Raw genomic sequence first — 20036 nt, 5'->3', positions numbered from 1 at the left:
TTTGAATATGTCTATACACAAATTATATACTCATTCCTAGAGGTAGAACCCAATTCAGAGTTAAAATTGTTAGGGATACTAAGGAATTTTGTTTTAGTCACAATCACAATAAAATAAATTCCTCCAGTCCATGACACAGCACAAAGTATGCTAATATAGATTTTTCAACTTCAGAGGCCATTCTATTCTGCCATAATGAAGAAGTTGGTTCTTGGTATTGTCCTTATAGTTTCCAGTGTAGGACAATGACCTAATTTTTCTAATTTTTTGACCATTCTAAGTTTTCTCCATTTTTTTTTTACCAACTGGGAAATAAATTCCTTTCATTGCTATATTTGAAGTTGTATGAGTCACAGTGGCACAGTGGTTAGAGTGCAGTACTGCATGCTACTTCTGCTGACTGCCAGCTGACTGCAATTTGGCAGTTCAAATCTCACCAGACTCTAGATTGACTCAACCTTTCATCCTTTCGAGGTGGATAAAATGAGGACCCAAATTGTTGGGGGCAAGATGCTGACTCTGTAAAACTGCTTAGAGAGGGCTGTAAAGCACTGTGAGTCTAAGTGCTATTTCTATTGCTGTATTTTTTTCAATATATATATATATATATTTGATTGGTGTTTTATATAATTTATGCAAAGCAATTTATGCTTTCATTTTTATGCAACTTTCTCTGCTATAGTACACTTTTTATTTAGATATAGCTAGCACTTGCATACAAAAATGATGCTGTTTTATCTGTAATTTTTTCCCCATAACTTTTCCATAAGATTCCCTTTGAGACTATTGTCATTGTCTTGGCTGGTCTCTTAAAATGAGCATATTTTATGCAAACTAAAATTCATGTATGATTGACATTGATAGCATCTGGCATCATTGTATTCTCTGTGGGAATATCATTTGTTGCAAATAATTTGAACAGTAATTAGTGTTTGATAGGACACAAAGATCTGAGTACAATAAAACAACTTGGTTTTAGCATTTTTAGTAACAATTGAGCACTCCACCAGCAGAAATAATCATGTACTTTACAGGTGTGTAGTAAGTAATACAGATTTGTTTATTTTAAATAAATTTGTGTGCTAAATAGCTGTGTACTACTTACAAAAATTAGCTAGATTTATAAATATGGTTAGTGATAAGAGTATTCTCTTTTCACAAAATCAATTATTATGGTGTACATTTAAATTACAGTTCAATTTTATATTAACTAGAAGATGAGGATCCATAATGAGCTACTACGGTGATTTCAAAATGATAAATGCAACATGACTTCACTACACAAATGATACAGTCATTTGTTTGTATCAGGATGTCTGAGGCAGGTGCAACTATTTCACCCACATGATGTAGATTTACACATATGCATATATACATACAGATAGGCACATGTATATGCCAAAATGGCCTGAAAATACTGAATTACAACACAAAAGATAAGTAAATAAAATAAATAAAAGAATTGTGAATTTTGAAACTGGGCAATTCAACCTGGAATTTTTCAAATTGGCTAGAATTCTTAAAATAAAATAATTTAATGAACAAAGCGATAGATAAGAGAGTGAGATCATGCTGAATGTTATTAGAGACTTGCTGTCTAAATGTTTGCCAGTTGAATTGTATGAGTGGGCTTGTTAAAGTAAAAAAAATGATTATTTATGTTAAAAAAAAGATTTTCAATAGGTAGCCATTAGTACTCTAGTGTACAACAAAAATGTACATGGCTTTTTGCCCTGTAGCTGTAGTACTGAATAATTTATTTACTTTTCAGAATGCTCATTTTCCTGCTCAGAAGCAGCAAATGATCAGGAAAACGTGATAACATTTGATATAAAAAATTAAGCTGATAAAAGCAAACTATTTCATCTTTTCAAAAATGTAGATAAAAGCTGAGAATATTTTCATGAAAAGCCATAAATTTTGAGCTATAGTTCAGCATTTCAATTCAAGCTGTGTAGAAATTTATATGGCAGAATATTTATGGTATTCTGAAAACTGCAACCATATTTCAATCAAGAAAAATTAAAGAAAGGCTCCATTTCAGCTGAATATATGAAAAATTGGGAGGAAAACTCAAGGCATTTGGGCAAGATTTATGCCACTGAAAAGGAAGCGGTTTTTATCTCCTTCATGTAAACTACTTTTTAATGAGTAGATTGGATTGTTAGTTGCAACTTCAATTATTTAAGCTATTAAGTAATTGTTCTCTGTGTTTGTTTTCCTTCCCAATTCTGGCATTTCCACACTGACTGTTCAAGCTGTTCAGTGTGGTAACCCTGGAACAACAGCTAATGGGAAAGTGTTTCAAATTGATGGCACAACATTCTCTAGTTCTGTGATTTATTCCTGCATGGAAGGCTACATTCTGTCTGGACCTTCTGTACGACAATGCACTGCCAATGGGACATGGTCTGGTTCCTTGCCAAATTGTACAAGCAAGTATCCATTGTTCCTACTATTATAACCATCTTTAGGACACCACCTACATCTGCTATATTTGGGGAAAGTCAGATTGGGGAAAAAGAGCAGATTTAGCTTTTGTTTTTCCCAGGACCAGGTTTCCAGAGCTTGACTATTCAAGATTGTTCCATGCAAACCAATGATGGTGTCTTAGCTTCTCTACACAGAGAAGGCAAAGACAGCTTGGAGACTTGAGGCATCCATCAGATTGCTCTTGTGTAACTTATGATGCATCTCCAGTGTTCCTTGCCCTTTGTCCCTACTTCCCTCTGTTTTTATCTTAACCCACTTGACTCCCATTTTTGAAGGGAAGAGTGGTCCTTTCTGTCATTAGCCTGCAAGTGTTAATAGTGCTGCTGAGGCTCTGAGATGTTCAGCACTCAATATAATAGCTGACCTGAGTGACTAACGACAGCAATGATGGGTGAAGATTTACGGCGGCAGATATAAGTATCATGCAGTCACTGAAAGTTAACCCTGTCTTGATGGCACATAATAAGTTTCATGGGAAAAAATGGAAAGAATATTACTGCCCTTTTGCTGTAATTATGTATTATTTCTTATGTGTAGGTTGAATCTTTTCTAATGAAAGGAACTATACTTCAGTGTTAATGCACAATTATGTAGATATGCCTAAGCAATTCCTGGCCCCACTGCCTAACACTACATGTGTTCATTTGGGCAAAAATAGTACACCCATCCCTGGGTCTACCAGATTCAGATTTCCTGGAACCATTAGACAAGGCTGCTGTTAACTCATAAAACATTTTGTATACATGTTTTATAGTTGTCAACAGAAAGAAGGTGGGGGAAGTTTCAAAGAGCAGGCAGGAGTGTGGAATTAAAAGTACATTCCATTCATATTTATTTCAAAGACTGATTAGAAGACTGAAGCTTCTGTGCAAAAATCTAATTGGAGAGCATGATTGATGACTCTTGGCTATGGACATGTTTCGTTGGATGATAGAACCAGAGGGGTGGGGGGAAAGCAGGGTCAAGGGTGACAGTGAATTATATATCTTAGAGTTGGCTAGGCCTAGGCAAATGCCGAAATGTTAACTTCTAATAAATCCTCTTTAGCTTTGGGAGTGTGGCTCGAGGCTCATGATTTAATTGGAGTAACTGCCAGAATCCTGGAATCATTAGACAAGGCTGCATCCTTTACCCCCTTTCTCAATTAGTTCTTTTTGGGTTGGAAGATTAAATGTTTGTGGCCTTAGATATGATGTCAAACTATAAGGTGCAGTCTCCTGAAGCTGTTCAAGCAATCTCTAAAATGGACAACTTGCACAAATTTCTGCCTTTTGCTAAATATAATTTCCTTCTCTTTTCAAGTCAGCATATAGTAGGTGGGATGCTGAAGGAAAAAAAATAAGGTCTCATTTTATTGTCCCAACACCTTGACACAGAAGATGGTTGGCAGATAAGAGAGGACCTTTTAGGTAGCAGTTGTTGGAAAACTGCCAGCTAGTCTGGAAGAGCAGGTGAGAGTCAAGAATGGGCTTACCTTAGAGTCCTTGCACAGTCACAATAGGAATAAGCTTAAACTCCCCTTCCAGGCTAGCTGGCAGTTTCCCAGTAGAAGCAACTTGCCATTGTGAATCATTGTCCAGAATTCTGCCATTATATTACAAGACTATCTTTGTCTTAATTCAAGCTTCACAAAGTTAGAAAAGTGGAAATGAAAGAAGTTGCCATCGATATCACATTCTAAAATTATTCTAGATTGTTCACCTTCTAAAATGGAAACACCTTTTGTCATATTATTACATCTTCAATTTCCCCCCCTTCATAGTAATCAGTTGTGGAGACCCAGGAATACCAGCCAATGGATTGAGATATGGAGATGATTATGTAGTTGGACAAAATGTTACTTACATGTGTCAACCTGGGTACACAATGGAAGCCAACAGTTCCAAAATTCGTACTTGTACTAGTAATGCTACATGGAGTGGAATTCTGGCAACTTGTAAAGGTACTGCTTTGAATCTGGGTATATGGATGGGTCGGTGGGTGGATGAATGGATGGATGGATGTAGAGAGATACAGAAAGTGTGTGTGTGTGTGTGTGTGTGTGTGTGTGTGTGTGTGTGTGAGAGAGAGAGAGAGAGAGAGAGAGAGAGAGAGAGAGAAAGGTAATGGCATTGGCAAATGAGCTTGGAAGTCAAAGAGAGAGCCACAACTAGGTGAGCAGTTAGTTAAGAGGCAATGGTAAATGTCTCATAATAAGGGAATCTCCCTAGATTCTTGGACTGTAAATGTCATGGGCATAAAATGTAGTTTAAGACATGCATGGTTGATGTTGGCCTTGTAAAGTTGTCCAGGCGGAAAGCACACCCAGATGAACGGATTCCACTTTATACTAAGATTATGTTAATAGAATTTTGTAAGTTCCATTTATCCTTCTATTACATTCTTCCTGTGGCTAAACTGCCTCTTATCCAACCAGTCCCCTGGCTGTGGCTCTTCCCAGGGTTTCCCAAGGTGATTCCCACACACCACTGAAGAGAGATATGTGCTTACAGTAGTACCCCAGTACTCAACTGGCTCATAAAATTTAGTACTTCATGCATTTTGATTGAAAAATGTCCTGATATTCATTTTTGCTTGGCATTTGACATTCTGCAAAAGGAAGTGGGGTCAGCCACAGAGGGTGGACAGAAAGTCAGCCATGCTGGGAAGGTCACTACAAAAGGAAGTGGGGGTCAGCCACAGAGAACGGACAGGAAGTTGGCCATGCTGGGAAGATCTCTGACATAGGAAAAGGGACAGATAGAAAGTTGCAACAAAGAGGCAAGTGATACATTACATGGTTTGTTTGATACTCATGTTTTATAGTACTCATCATGGTCCTCAGAATGAATTAAGGATGAGTACTGAAATACCACTGTAATAGAACTGTTGAATATGATAATGCTTCACATCGATTTGATTTGACTTCAGAATGATTCCCTGATACAAATCATGCACTGGATGGAACAGAATAACATGTAAATACACATAGGTAGAAACCAGATTTAGAATGGTTCCTTCAACCTTATTTCTTGAACAGTCAGAATTATATCCAATTGCATCCCTTCCAATATCTATAGCATGTCTTTCATAATTCAAATAGTGTTCTGGAGAATGACATGAGGATATGCCATTTGAAATGAGATTATAAAATAGGAAATACGTTTCTATTAATTTTTTATATCTTAACCTGTCTTAGTATCCAAATTGTGATGATTTATTTTTAGCTACTGGGTTATGTATTTCAAAATAAAGAAATAAATATCCCAACTTTCTTTTTCCTTATGTATGTAACTGCAACTCCTATAATTGTCAATCAAAGTGCCCATCAAAATGGCAAAAGGCTGTGATAATAAACAATATTTAAGTAAAAAAAAATGATTTGCACAGTAAAGCAAAAAAAAATAAAAAATCAAAACCATACAGCAACCTTTTTTTCTAAAAAAAAAAAAGTTGAATTAGCACATATGGTTATTTAGTCAGTATAGACACAGGAGACTTGTGCTGCAGCTGCTATGCTAATGACTCTAAATGTTGTTACAGCTGTTACCTGTCCAACTCCACCCCAGATTTCTAATGGAAAACAGGAAGGAATAAATTTTGACTGGGGATTTAGCATTAGTTATGTCTGTTCACCTGGCTATGAATTATCCTTTCCTGCTGTTTTGACTTGTGTTGGGAATGGAACATGGAGTGGTGAAGTCCCACAGTGCTTACGTAAGTATTTTTTTTTTTAATATTTGAATTCCAGGCTGATAATTGTTTCCATTCAATCTTAAAAGAAAATGTAACAAAAGAAAAACTATAAATATATGTAAGAAATAATTATAATGTTTCCTCTACACACCCAATGGGGCACTTTGGCTGAGTAGCTTAAAAGACACCACAGAAGGCTGATGCTCTGGTGGTTTGAGTCCTACATCGTGTGACAAAATAAGCTCCCATCACTTGCCTCATCTCCTCCAACCTATATTCTAAAGCATGCTACATGCAAGTAGAAAAATAGGTACCACTTCGGTGGGAAGGTAACAGTAAGTCATGTTTCACTGGACACTCTGTGCTGTGGTGTGATAACGTATGGGCATGATCATTTATTTAATTTAGTTTGTCAAGCATGTATGAGAAAACAAGTATAAGTATGAAGATAACATATAAACATAGTATAAACGGGTATAAGTATATACATAATAAATGAGTATGAATAAATGGGAACAATAGGACAGGGACAATAGGCACGCTGGTGCACTTATGCACGCCTGCTTACAGACCTCTTAGGAATCAAGTGAGGTCCATGGTAGACAGTTTAAGGTTACAGTTATGGGGATTTGAGGATGTAACAATAGAGTCAGGTAGTGAGTCCCAGGTGTTGACTACTCTGTTGCTGAAGTTGTATTTTCTGCTATAAGGTTTGGAGTGGGATACTTTGAGTTTGTATCTATTGTTTGCCCATGTGTTATTGTGGACATTATCATAGAAATATCTTTTACTGGCTTGGGTTCAATGGCCTAAAGAAATGGAGATGAGCATTGCCACCCAAAGTCTGCTACAAGAAGTGAAGTAAAACCTACAGGGATTCTTTACCACATATATAAATTCAACAAAACTGCAATATCCATTACAAAGCAAGGAACAAATTGCAGTGACCACACAGGTGCTTGTGATCTCTTTCATCTTTGCTTTCTAGTCCTTTTTTCCTTAAACATCTTAACTCCAATTAAACAATTTAATCGATCAGTTGTCACCTGCAGCAACAACTAACTGGATCCTAGTTGTTCATTTTGTTCAATCAAGTATGTATTGACTCCTGGCAATTACTTGGAAAAGAGCCTGCAGTTTTCTTGGCAAGATTTTTTTGAACTGGCTTGCCATTGCCTTCTTCTAGGATTAAGGGAGAATGACTGGCTCAGAGTTATCCCACTGGTTTCATACCTAAGCCAAGAACTAAAATCCTGGTATTTAGCCCTGTGTCTTGATCACTACATTAAATTGACTCTTGTTGTCTTTTTTAAAACTGATAAGCAAAAAAAAAACCTAATGAAAAACAGACATCTTATTAGCATTAATTAATCAAACAATCAGTGATGTTTTAGGGAGGTTTAATTATAGTCATAGCCAGGATGAGAAAGATGGTGATAGATTGCAGTGAAATGAGGGGGAAAGTCCCACTTTTCCTGGAGAATGTAATCAAAAAATGAATTTTGCAGAGACTACTGTTACTATTGAAACACTTTCTTGAAATGCTGATGCACCCCTATTTTCCTGAATGTTTAACACTGGATCATATTTGAAATTGCAGATAGTCCATGACTTATAACAGTTCATTTCATTTGCTTAATCAGTGGGACAACTTGCCTCCAGAACTTGTAAATGCTCCAATAGTAGAAGCTTATAAGAAGAGATTGGATGACCATTTGTCAGAAGTAGTGTAGTTTCCTGCCTGAGCAGGGGATTGGACTCACTAGAAGACCTCCAAAGTCCCTTCCAAATCTGTTATTCTAAGAATTGTAAGCATATTAATATCTATAGAGTTGTTCAACAATGAAACATATTTAGTGACCGTTCAAAGTTATAACGGTACTGAAAAAAGTGACTTATGACCATTTTTCAAATTTACAACCTTTGTAGCATTCTCATGACTTACCTGTCAATGAATACTTCAGCTTCAACCATAACAACACAAGAGCAAACAATAGATACAATAGATACAAACTCAAGGTTAATCGCACCAAACTTGATGCAGGAAATACGACTTCAGCAACAGAGTGGTCAATGTCTGGAATACTCTACCTGACTCTGTGGTTTCTTCCCCAAACCCCAAAAACTTTAACCTTAGACTGTCTACTATTGACCTCACCTCTTTCCTAAGAGGTCTGTAGGGGGCACCTATTATCTTGTAAGCGATTGACAAATCTAAATAAATAAATAATAAATAAATAAATAAATAAATAAATAATAAACAAACAAACCTTTTGGCCAGGAAAAACAATGGGAAAGCCTTAGTTGGTAACAACTATGTTACCAACTTATCAACTGCATGTGATCTCTCAGAAAAGAAAGTTCCAGTGATGGCCATGGGACCTTTTCTAGTCTCAAGATGGTCCTTCTAGAAAAAAAATACATGGTTTAGAGTAATATTTTATCTCAATTAGTGAAGAAGAAAACACTCATCTCCCTAGGTTTTTTTTATGAAATTTTAGAGGAAGGAATACTTTGTCTCATACAATACTTGAGATACCTAAAGCAAGTTTGTCAAACTTGGCAAAAATGTCAAGAAGAGCTAGTCTGAACATGGATATTTCAACCAAGCAAAACCCTGGATATTTTTATTGTGGCTGACATTTGTAATGGCTAAGTCTGTGTGGAATAGAGAAGAAACTCCAGCCTGTTTCTCTGACAATTGGACTTCTGTTCCAGTGTTATATTAAATTAAATTTATGCAGAAGTTTTTATTAGCATAAAATTGGTGACATTGATGGATTTTGCATAGCTGCAGATTTCATTACAATAACAAATGTATGCTCACTTTTTACAGAACATTTTTTAAAATATTTCTTTCTTTTTGCTGTTGAAAAAAAGTATTACATTTTTTAACAGAATAAATTAAATGGGCTGAATTATCAAAGAGAAGAGGAATGGTGCTTCTTGTTTCACAGTAAAGAAAAAAATCATAAATAAAAATTGAATAAAACTAATATTTTTCATTCAAAATTTCAATGATATGATATCAAGTAGAAATGTTGCATTTTGATTAATGGATTAAAACCCATTTATTTTACTTTGGTCACCACATTATAAAAAAGATGTTGAGACTCTAGAAAAAGTACAGAGAACAGCAACCAGGATGATTAGGAGACTGGAGATTAAAACATATGAAGAACAGTTACAGGAACTGGGCTTGGCTAGTTTAGTAAAGAGAAAAACCAGGGGAGACATGATAGCAGTGTCCCAATATTTGTGGGGCTGCCATAGAGAGGAAGGGGTCAAGCTATTTTCTAAAACACCTGTAGGCCAGACAAGGAATAATGGATGGAAACTGAACAAGGAGAGATTTAACCTGGAAATAAGGAGAAATTTTCTGACAGTGAGAACAATCAACCAACAGCTTGGAACAGCTTGCCCTTGGAAGTTGTGGGAGTGCCATCACTTGAGACTTTCAAGAAGAGATTGGACTGCCATTTGTCAGAATGCTGCTTGGGTGGGGGGTTGGACTAGATGACCTACAAGGTTCCTTCCAACTCTGATTATCTGTTTAACTGTTTACTCAACAGATTCACAAATCTTGAACATTTCCCTAAGTCTTGTAATCTTTTTCAATCGCTACAAGATCTTCCTGTTTGATATGATTTGTGACAGCAAGAAGATTAGAGCTTTTGAAGGTTTAAAGCTCTTTCATGTTTTAGTTATTACAATAATAAATGTTTATACAATCTGTTAGCGAGCGGAGGTCATATTTCATTCTACCTTATTGGCAGTTGATATTTTTTTTATAGCTGAAATTGCGAGCAAAATCTGCTTATGGTGGCTGAATAACAGAAGAAGCCATGGAATCATTAATTAGCAGAGCAGAAAGAAACGCTCTGTTTCATCAGATAAAGGAGGAGGAGAACATTGAAGTATGAAATTATAAGATGGAGGAAGCAGAAAACATGACCTCTGAATTCATTTCTCAAGCTGTCCAAAACACTCCTCCTACACTTGATCAAATATAAAGATTTTTCAGTCTGTGTTTTCACAAACATGCCCATTACCAAGACTGCAAGAGTAACACAAGGACTTTTCTAATCATTCATGCCTTGATCACCTAATGGCTTGACTACTGCAATGCCCTCTACATGGGGCTGGCCTTGAAGACAGCCCGGAAGCTTCAATTGGCTCAGAATGCAGTGACACAGGCAATGGTGGTCCTGCCTCAGTGTGCCCATGTAACACCTCTGCTTCATGATCTGTATTGTTTCCAGTGTGCTTCCAGGTGCAATTCAAAGTACTGGTCATTACCTATAAAACTCTTCATAGCATAGGCTTTATTACACGAGGGTTCCTTCAATTAAACAACAGTAGGTTGGGGCTGTTGGAATCTCAGGCAGAACTATAAAAAAATTGGCTTCCAGGATCCTGAAAGATCCCAGAAGTCAACTTCTCTGTAGTTCTTCCTGAGATTCCAACAGTCCCAATCTACTGATACATCTAAGTATCCTGAATTGGCCTATCATGATTGAATCCCCCGTTTTCTTGTTCTTTTTTCTCCCTATATGCTGTCTGGGTTTTTTTTTTTAATCTCTGGCATCTCTATTCTTTTGTTTTAAATGTTACTAACAATTTGTAAACTTATCAGACTCACTGGGAGTCAGATGACATATACATGGTTTGTTGCAGTCAGCCAGATGTTCAGACTGGATTTGGCATTTTTATCTACAATTGACTCCTTCCCAAGGACCTGGGATAGGCAGGTGTTGATACTTTATAGTATTAGAGGCATTGTCGTAGTATGTAAACTGATATGTGTAAAACTGCCTTTTTGCAATTAACTGATGGCGAATTTGCCAATGCTTAATGGTCAAGTGATATTCCAGTTGTTTTGGGACTGCACCCAAGGCCACTATTTTTATTGGTACTCCCTTTGATTTCTTTTGACACAGTTGCTAATAATAATTATTAATTAATATTTCAGTGGTCAAATAATTTCTCATCTTGCTATGTACTGCAATTTTTCAACAAAATAAGTGTTTGCTATAACATCTGAAATATGGGAGCAAGTATGGAATAGAAAAAGTTGAGAGAGAAAAATATTTATCTAATTCACAATTGAAGGAATATGCTGTTGAATTGTCCTCCCCTCTCCAGTTATCAACCCAAATCATTATTTTGGTCTTTGTCACAAGTAGGAAGACTTTAAATTGAAACCATAAAATCTGCCATTAGACTCACACAGAAACAATGATATTTTAGAATAGAATTATTCTACTGCAATCTAATTATTGCATTAATAGCTTGCCTTTTTAGGTGGATCTTTAAATGATGTAGATACTGGTCTCCACAGGCTATGACTCCATTAGAAGAACTCCATGGCTGAGAGAAATAGCAAGAGGCTCAAAGACATTCTCAATGCTCTGTAGTGAACTCACATGTGGCCTTTGTCCATCCCAAGGCGAATATCCTAACCACAATAACATATGGGCCTTAGGATAATCCTAAAATACTCTTGTCTCATTCTGAATTTCATTCATACTTGATTCATTCAGTTGATTTACCATTGTGAAAACAGAGCATTGGATATTTTCATAGGACATTTTATACTTCTCTTTTAATCTACTATATATCAATGATTTTAAATGTAATAGGGCGACACCTTTAGAGAGATAGATAGAATTGATTAGTGGTATATCAAAACCATGAACAAGATTGTCAAGGCACATTTCAGATTAAGAGTGCATATTCAGTTTTATGGGAAGAGGTCTTAACTAGCATATCCACAGATGCTTCCTACATTGTGGTAGCAGTTCCTTCAAGGGAAATAAATCCACTTTGATCACTATCATATAAAGAGCACTGGAATGGGTAGCTATGTAAATCAATGCATAAAATAAATGAATAGGCCAAAATTTTCTCTTATTTATATCTAAAGGGTTCAACATTGTGTCTTATACTGCAGTGAGATTTGTAGAGGTATTCTTTGGGAAAGGACATTTAATGAAACAAATAAATATAATTGTATCCCCAGATATTCTAATCAAACGTAATCTCTTTTACATTACTGCAATATCAGGGCTAATATGCCTGAATTGGACTATGTCTTCAGCCAAGTTTCAGGCCTATCTTCTCAGTTTTATCATTCTCCGAGTGGAATAATTCTTTCTCATTGCTCAGCTACTCTGGTCATATCCAATACCATCTTCCCAGTTAATGTTAAGTGACATAAAACAGATGCCTGATTAATTTTCTTTTGTACTTACAGTTAGGATGTTGTCAGAAATAGCAAGGTGTAAGTAGTGCTGACAAGAAAGACCCCATGACTTATTCTCTACAACAAAAAGTAGCATTTTATCTGCACAGTTTCCCAGGTCTGGTGTTTGTGGGGGGAGAACTGATATACATTGCCATGATGTCTAGTTTCTATGGTTACATACTCAGACAGAATTGATTAACATCCAATAATGGAAAGTGGCTAGGAAAAGGCTGGAGAATATCAATGCATGATGTAATTCCTGCAAGTATTCTCTTATTAAAGCAATAATCAAATAGTAAAAAAAAAAAAATGTGTTATATTTGTTTAAGAAATGTTTTAAATATTTTCTTGAATGTCTCTGTCCTTGTTAACACAGTTGACAATGAACAAAAATAATTTTGGACCTTCTGTATATTAAACTATTAACTTTTGACATTTACACAGAAAAAGACAAGTAAGATTTAGACCATTCTATCTTAAGAATATGATTTACATTTATCCTTTCTGTAGGTATTTGTGTACATACTGCAATTCCACTTATTTTAGAGCAGAATTTTTTTATGATTATATAAAAGGCTTCAAGCTTTCTGTTTTTTTATCACATACACTTTCCCTCTAAAAAGAAATATCAATATATTTTCCACATGTTTTTCCCCCTACAGCGAAGTTTTGTGGTGACCCAGGAATACCTGCTCAAGGCAAAAGGGAAGGAAAAAGCTTTATTTATCAGTCAGAAGTCTCTTTCAGTTGTAATCTTCCATTTGTGTTGGTTGGTTCCAGCACTCGTATATGTCAGGCAGATGGTACATGGAGTGGATCATCTCCCCGTTGCATAGGTATGGTGGCATCTTTCCTAATAGATAGCTTGCTGTATTGGGTTTTTTTTTACTTGTTTTTTTTTTTTTCTGGTTTCCAGTCTTTACTTCCTGTTTCTGACCAAAAGAAAAAGTACCATTGGGTATAAAAGATTCACTTAATGACTGGGCATTTGCTTGATGGCCAGTCATTAAGCAAACCAGAGTATTTCCTTCTTAAAACACTATTATGCCTTAACACCTATCTTTGAAATTTCTTGGATATTTTTTCTACTCTGGTACTGGCTGGCCAGCATATAGAATACTTTCAACTTTCTACATTGTACTTTTATATTTTTACTTTTCCTTAACGCACTTCTGTTTTTGCTGTGCCTGTTGTTTGGGCTATTTACTCCTTTTGAAAGAAAAACATCTCTCCCTTTACTCTGCTGGTAGTTGCAGAGCTTCCAAAACACATGTCTTCTCTCACACCTGTTTCAAGGTTGAAGCATTACTGGCAACTCTGCCTTGCTGATGCTGGGGACAAGGCCAAGATAGGAGCACAGGTGCCTGCAGTTTTTCTAAGCAGCCTGCTTTTCCATAATTTATAACAGGATGTATAATTGTATCTTCAGTGCAAAATTGCAATCTTACCAAGGAAGAGGTCCTTATGCATTGCGGCATATAGAATGGAATACAGATTTGGTAATGCTTAAAAGAGCTCCAGTGAAATCAGATTATGACTAGTAATTTGTGACTCACCTAACCCTCACATTGTGAATTCATTCTAAGCATGACTGCAGAAATAGCAATAGCACTTAGACTTATATTACCGCTTTATAGTGCTTTATAGCCCCCTCTAAGTGGTTTACAGAGTCAGCATATTGCCCCAAGAAATTTGGGTCCTTATTTTACCCACCTTGGAAGGATGGAAGGATGAGTCAACCTTGAGTTTGGTGAGATTTGAACTACCAAATTGCAGCCAGCCGACATTCAGCAGAAGGAGCCTACAGTACTGCACTCTACCACTATGCCACCAAGGCTCATATAGGCTATCCATCCTATTGATTATAGGCCCCCTGCATACTATGAAAAGATTTTTATATAAATTGTTTTTTTGTGGACAATCAAGCAGGGAGGGAAAGTTATCAATGCAGAATTTGGCCTATTGTCTCTTTCGAATTGGATAGATTTACTGGGACAATTTTCACCAATAAGCATAAGATATGAAAGATAAGGACACAGGAATCCTTTGGGCTCACTTTTTTTTTTTTTTTTGCAAAGCAGCATTCTAAACCTTGCATTAATACTTTATGAAATATGAGTTTCAATATTCAAACTCATTGAAATGATGACGCTTCTGAAAAATGTTTGGAAGCATTTGGATATAAATGGAAATACGTTTTTAAAAATCTATTTTATTTCACAAATGCCATTGCCTAGAGGATCATTGGTTGCTCTCTCCTCTCTTTGGAAGAGCTTTATAGCTCTCCGCTGCCTTATGAAAGTTCAAAACATTCTTAAAGATCCATCTCATCCTGGGCACCCATTTTTTGAGCTATTACCATCTTCAACTCAAGATTGAGTTTTCAACTCAATTGTATAGAATGTGAAGGATGTGTGTTTGTGTTTTATTTTTATAGCTATAATGTACACTAAAGATGGTATTTAATTTCATTGTGCGAGGTGCAATGACAATAAAGTAAACTAAACTAAAGTAAATTTTATTTTATTTTATTTTACAAAGAACCTACTCGGACAGCCTGTGAAAATCCTGGGGTTCCTCGTCATGGATCACAAAACAACACCTTTGGTTACCAGGTAGGAGTCCTAATTATTATTGAATAAGGAAGTGTGATAACTTCCTTATCTCTCTTAAATATAACTCAAGCTTCAGTAACTATTGAATTTGATTGTATCCTTTCTGTATCCAAATAGTCATTACCATTAATATCACCACTGAAAACCACTGATTTTATACAATAGTGTATAATTTTCATTGATCCATGCTATTTATATGGAATAAATGGAACAAAAAATTTTCCTAGGTCTATTTTGCATTGAGAACAATGCTTGAATGCAATATAGCAGCAATGTGTTGGGAGGCTTTAAAAATATAGTCAAGCTTTTTTGGGGTGTGTGGCATTTATTCCACACAGATTTCAAAGAAAGGTTTAGAATTAAAGACTGGGATTCTAAACACACTAGGATCTAAGCCCGTTTAACCATAATGTGACATACAGTAGTTCCAAGTAAGAATGCATAGAATTGCACAGTTCCTTTGTCTATGAAAAAAAAATCTTCTGGCACCATTTTCAAGATGTAGAAGACAATAATGCTCAGCCCAAAGGAACTGAAATAATGAGTTTGGTTTTCTACTTGTTAGTTACTTGATTAGGATATTGGTTTTTGGAAGGAAGGAAGGAAGGAAGGAAGGAAGGAAGGAAGGAAGGAAGGAAGGAAGGAAGGAAGGAAGGAAGGAAGGAAGGAAGGAAGGAAGGAAGGAAGGACCCAGTCTCTAAAGTAAAGACAGATAATGGAGGAAATAACTAGTGATAGGCAAAACTTCTAGAAGTATAGCCTACCTCAGGGGTGTCAAACTCACAACGTCACAGCATCATCACATGACATATCGGGACTTTTGCCCCTTCGCTAAACCGGGTGTGGGTGTGGCCAGGACATGACGCATTCGGCCTGCAGGCTGGAAATTTGACAGCCCTGGCCTAGCTTAAAGCTGACCCAGCTCACTATGTTCCTTTGCCTCCTGAAGCACTATTTTCATGAGATAGTTCAAAATGAATTATTTGATGTCATTGCTGAGCCATTTCCTCACCCAGAATCAAATTCATAAAAATTGCCCAAGTTTATTGGCTTTAAAAAGTGCTATCCTTTTACATTCAGTCTTTGATTATCTTTAATGAGATTTGCTTTCCAATCAACATTTTAACAGCATGTCCATGTGCTTGCTCCATTCCACCACAGAAGATTTACCCTAAAGGCAGTATTGACATTATTCCTGAACAAAAGGTCACATTTGCAACTTGAGGAGGGCAGTAAGAAAATGAGAAGCATTGCCCTGAACAAAATAGATGGTTTCTCCAGTACCTGTCAGGATTTTCTTCTTGCATAAGCATAAAATGAAGCTGTATTATAATTTCAGAGATGAGAATCTCTCGAGACAACCTGAAGGGGGCAAAATCTGTGATCCAATTCTGAAGGTTGTTGTGGTATAGTTAATACTAGTAAAATTATTTTTATCTATATACATGCTAGGTTACTAGCTGTTTTCAATCTGATCTCAAGAAATTCAATCTGATCTCAAGGCTTAAGCATAGTACACAAAATTATCTGCTACAAAGCCCTACCAATCACTACTTCAGCTTCAACCGCAACAATACAAGAGCACACAACAGATACAAACTCAATGTTAATTGCTCCAAACTTGATTGCAGAAAGTACAACTTCAGAAACAATGCCTGGAATGCACTACATGACTCTGTAGTTACATCCTCAAACTCCCACTCCTTTAAACTCAAACTATCCACTATTGACCTCACCCCATTCCTAAGAGGTCTGTAAGGAGCATGCATAAGTGCACCATCGTGCCTCCCATCCCTGTCTAATGTCCCCATTTAATTCTACCTATTTTCTGTATTCTTACTCATGTTTATACTTATACCTATTATCTTGTAAGTGATTGACAAATCAAATAAATAAACAAACAAACAAACAAATAAATAATAGATAAGATGGTATCAAATTGCAACCATTACATTTCATGTCTTCTCCAACATGTCTACTGCTTTGTTATATCATAAACTTTTCCAAAACAGCTGCATTTATTTTGTGAAGACAAAATAAAGGGCTTTTGCCAATTTCATCTGCAAATTTTAGAAGGCGATTGTTTTCCTGAAATGAATTCTGAGACTTGAGATATATATGTTGCTGGTAACATATGAAAGTTGTTTATAGAACCAGCAACCATTATTGGGTAGCACAGAATGTAACTGAAATAAAAGGAATTTATTTAGAGAATCTGTCATACATGCAAACGATTAAACATTACTTCTTGGTAGTTTATTTCATGGCATGTTCACATGAATGTCAATTCAGCATTTATGTATGTATGTATTCTGAAAGTTTCCCAGGCACAATCTGAATTTAGAAATAAAAATAGATCCATTATATTTGTAGTAGCCTTTGGGTCAGTTTTATCATGTTTTATATGAACCTCGATATGCAGATGAGGAGAGCAGAGAAAGCTACCTTTTTTCTAGTGAATTAAATGTTCACAAAAAGAATAATATTGATAGCACAGGGAAATGAGTTTGTGTAGCTATAAAAAGTGCATTGTGAATAAAAATAAGAGAAGAACTCAAAGAATAAAGAAATTACCATAGCTGTAAATTTATTGCATGGAATTCATTCATGTGTAGCCCTAGTTGATCATTAAGTCCAAATGCCTGAAGAGGTCATTTCAATTTAGTTGCATTTTATTATTGCAACTCATAGGTTGTAATATAATATGATTCACCAAGTGTGCAATAAAAATAGTAAACTGTAATTAATAAGCAAAATTTAAAATTACATAAAATCAAGTCAATAACCATTAAGAAAACACAAGAACAAAATGTAATTATATAATGGAGGAGATATTTATGATTCTCAGCTGCCTGAAGAGGTCAATTTGTGTCTGTGAGAGACGTTTTGTCTCCTTAGCAATGACATCAGTGACATGAATGACACATCACCAATATAAAGTGACTTACTGTATGAAAGGAGTCACTGATCCCTTATCATAGTCATTACCATGATCCACATCATAACTGTTTTGTGTTTGCATATACTCATCAGGAATCAGTTGATGCTTGTAAAACAGGAGTGTCAAACTTGTGGCCTGCGAGCCGGATGTATCACACAATGGCCCCAGTTTAACAAAGGGAGAAAAAGTTGTGATATATCACATAATGTCATTGCGAGTTTGATACTCCTGCTGTAAAATGTGAATGAGCTGGGCACATTTTAAATATTATGGTGGGATAAAAATTAAGATAGCAAAGATGATCCATTGGCCATTTGTGCATTTCTTATGATAGACTCGACTTCTTTTCATCCTTATCATAAACTTTTCCTGAATTTTCTTACTCTGTGTAAAAGAGGAAGCAATAACAAAATGTCAATGAACACAGCTTGATGCAATCCTAATGACAACATATATTTGCAAGTGATTAAGAAAAAGCTGGTTTACCTCATCCTGTATCTAGATTGTGCATAGACCTTTTAGTGTAACTAAAACTAAAACTATTTTAGCAACTAGTGTTTAAAAATATCTAACGTTGATTAGGTTAGTGTGGGGATCGGCAACCTTAAACACTCAAAGAGCCATTTGGACCCGTTTCCCACAGAAAAGAAAACACCCGGAGCCACAAAATCCTTCCCGGACCCGATTATTTCCTGAGCAGTCACAAAACTAGTATATGTACTTGAATTAAACATTCTGTTTTCTTCTGAAATTTTTCTTTTCTTGGTTGGCATACCAGAGGTCAAAAAGCTCAATAAACTGTGTGCCTGTGGTGTCGCACATTGACAGTTGTGACACGTATTTTGAGCGACCGGGAGCAACAGCAGAGGGATGAAAAAGCCATATTTGGTTCCAGAGCTGTGGGTTGCTGACCCCTGGGTTAGTCTATGTATGCAGAGACTGATGTGTCTGTGATCTTTCTGTGTTGAGTTGATCACTAATTAAATTGATATATTCTTAAAATTTTGATAGGTAGGCAATATTGTGCAGTTTCACTGCAGAAAAGGCTACCTGCTTCAAGGGTCTACAACTCGAACCTGCCTTCCTGATCTTACATGGAGTGGGATTCAGCCTGAATGCATTGGTAAGTCAAGAACAGGGAGAAGAGTCAGATACGGAATGGAAAAGTAATATTATCGTGATGTAAATTGAGATTCATATCATATGCCTCAAATCAGTATCCAAACAAAAAATAAGAATACTATATGGCCTTCGGCTTTGTTCGGGTATTTTCCCACGTCATTGTAGTTGTTCTTTTAAAGTTGTAGCAACGTTTCAGCAGAATCTCATCTGCCATCATATAACAATTACATCAAGACTCTTATTCATCTAGCAGTTTTAAGAGACCTTAGACTTTCAACCTGAATTTTCATATCACTCCATAGAGTCTTCTCTGGGAATTTCTGGAGTCCCCTTTTCCCATGTATTGGGAATATTTTAAGGTCAAATGTGGATTCAATTACAATTAATGAATTTTAATACAGAACACAGTTTACACTGGAAGCAGTTCAAAGTCATCAATGCTGAAATGGGCCCAAACATTTTGTGATAATTAAGGAGGACCTAACTTTGTTTGAAAATATTCATCAATATTTTTTTACAGATCAAATATATCTATTCTTAATCTTTCAAAGAGTGGGAAATATTGTGCAGTTTCACTGTAAAAAAGGCTATCTCCCCCCAACACACACAATTTAAACCTTTCCAGATTTTGAAGGAGGAATGATGGAGGCTTATATTGGTAAGGTTCCATCTTTTCTTTTACCAATGATTTTAACTTTAGTATAGAGTAACTTTTCTACAGAGATTCTAAATCATTCAGAAAATGTCAGCGTTCCAAGTAACATATCCACAGCAAACAAAACTCCAATGCAGGTAGATTCCTCAAAGAATAAGTTTATTGAATATGTCATATGGCACAGGCTGATGAAAACCAGCTCTGAGTATTCACACAGTTTTCACCTAATTAAAAGTAGAAGTTTTTCACTTTCTCAAAACAATCAGTCACACGATCCAATCGGGATAC

General features: G+C 36.0%; 1 protein-coding gene across 1 annotated transcript in view; it reads left to right on the top strand.

Annotated features, from left to right (window-relative positions):
* The window catches only part of CSMD3 (CUB and Sushi multiple domains 3), a 618612-nt gene that overhangs the window by 554758 nt on the left and 43818 nt on the right, over window positions 1-20036 (top strand). Inside the window, exons 58-63 of the mRNA XM_087962106.1 lie at window positions 2259-2435; window positions 4256-4435; window positions 6016-6189; window positions 13078-13251; window positions 14957-15030; window positions 18983-19094. Of these exons, the coding sequence (XP_087818232.1) occupies window positions 2259-2435; window positions 4256-4435; window positions 6016-6189; window positions 13078-13251; window positions 14957-15030; window positions 18983-19094 (891 nt within the window). The remainder of the gene's footprint in view (window positions 1-2258; window positions 2436-4255; window positions 4436-6015; window positions 6190-13077; window positions 13252-14956; window positions 15031-18982; window positions 19095-20036) is intronic.

This window comes from Notechis scutatus, chromosome 3, assembly GCF_049901735.1.
Source record: "Notechis scutatus isolate UNSWTSFEM ecotype Mainland chromosome 3, rNotScu1.2, whole genome shotgun sequence".
NCBI lineage: Eukaryota > Metazoa > Chordata > Lepidosauria > Squamata > Elapidae > Notechis > Notechis scutatus.
Note: the sequence above shows the minus strand (reverse complement) of the source record. Positions and strands in the feature narration are given on the sequence as shown.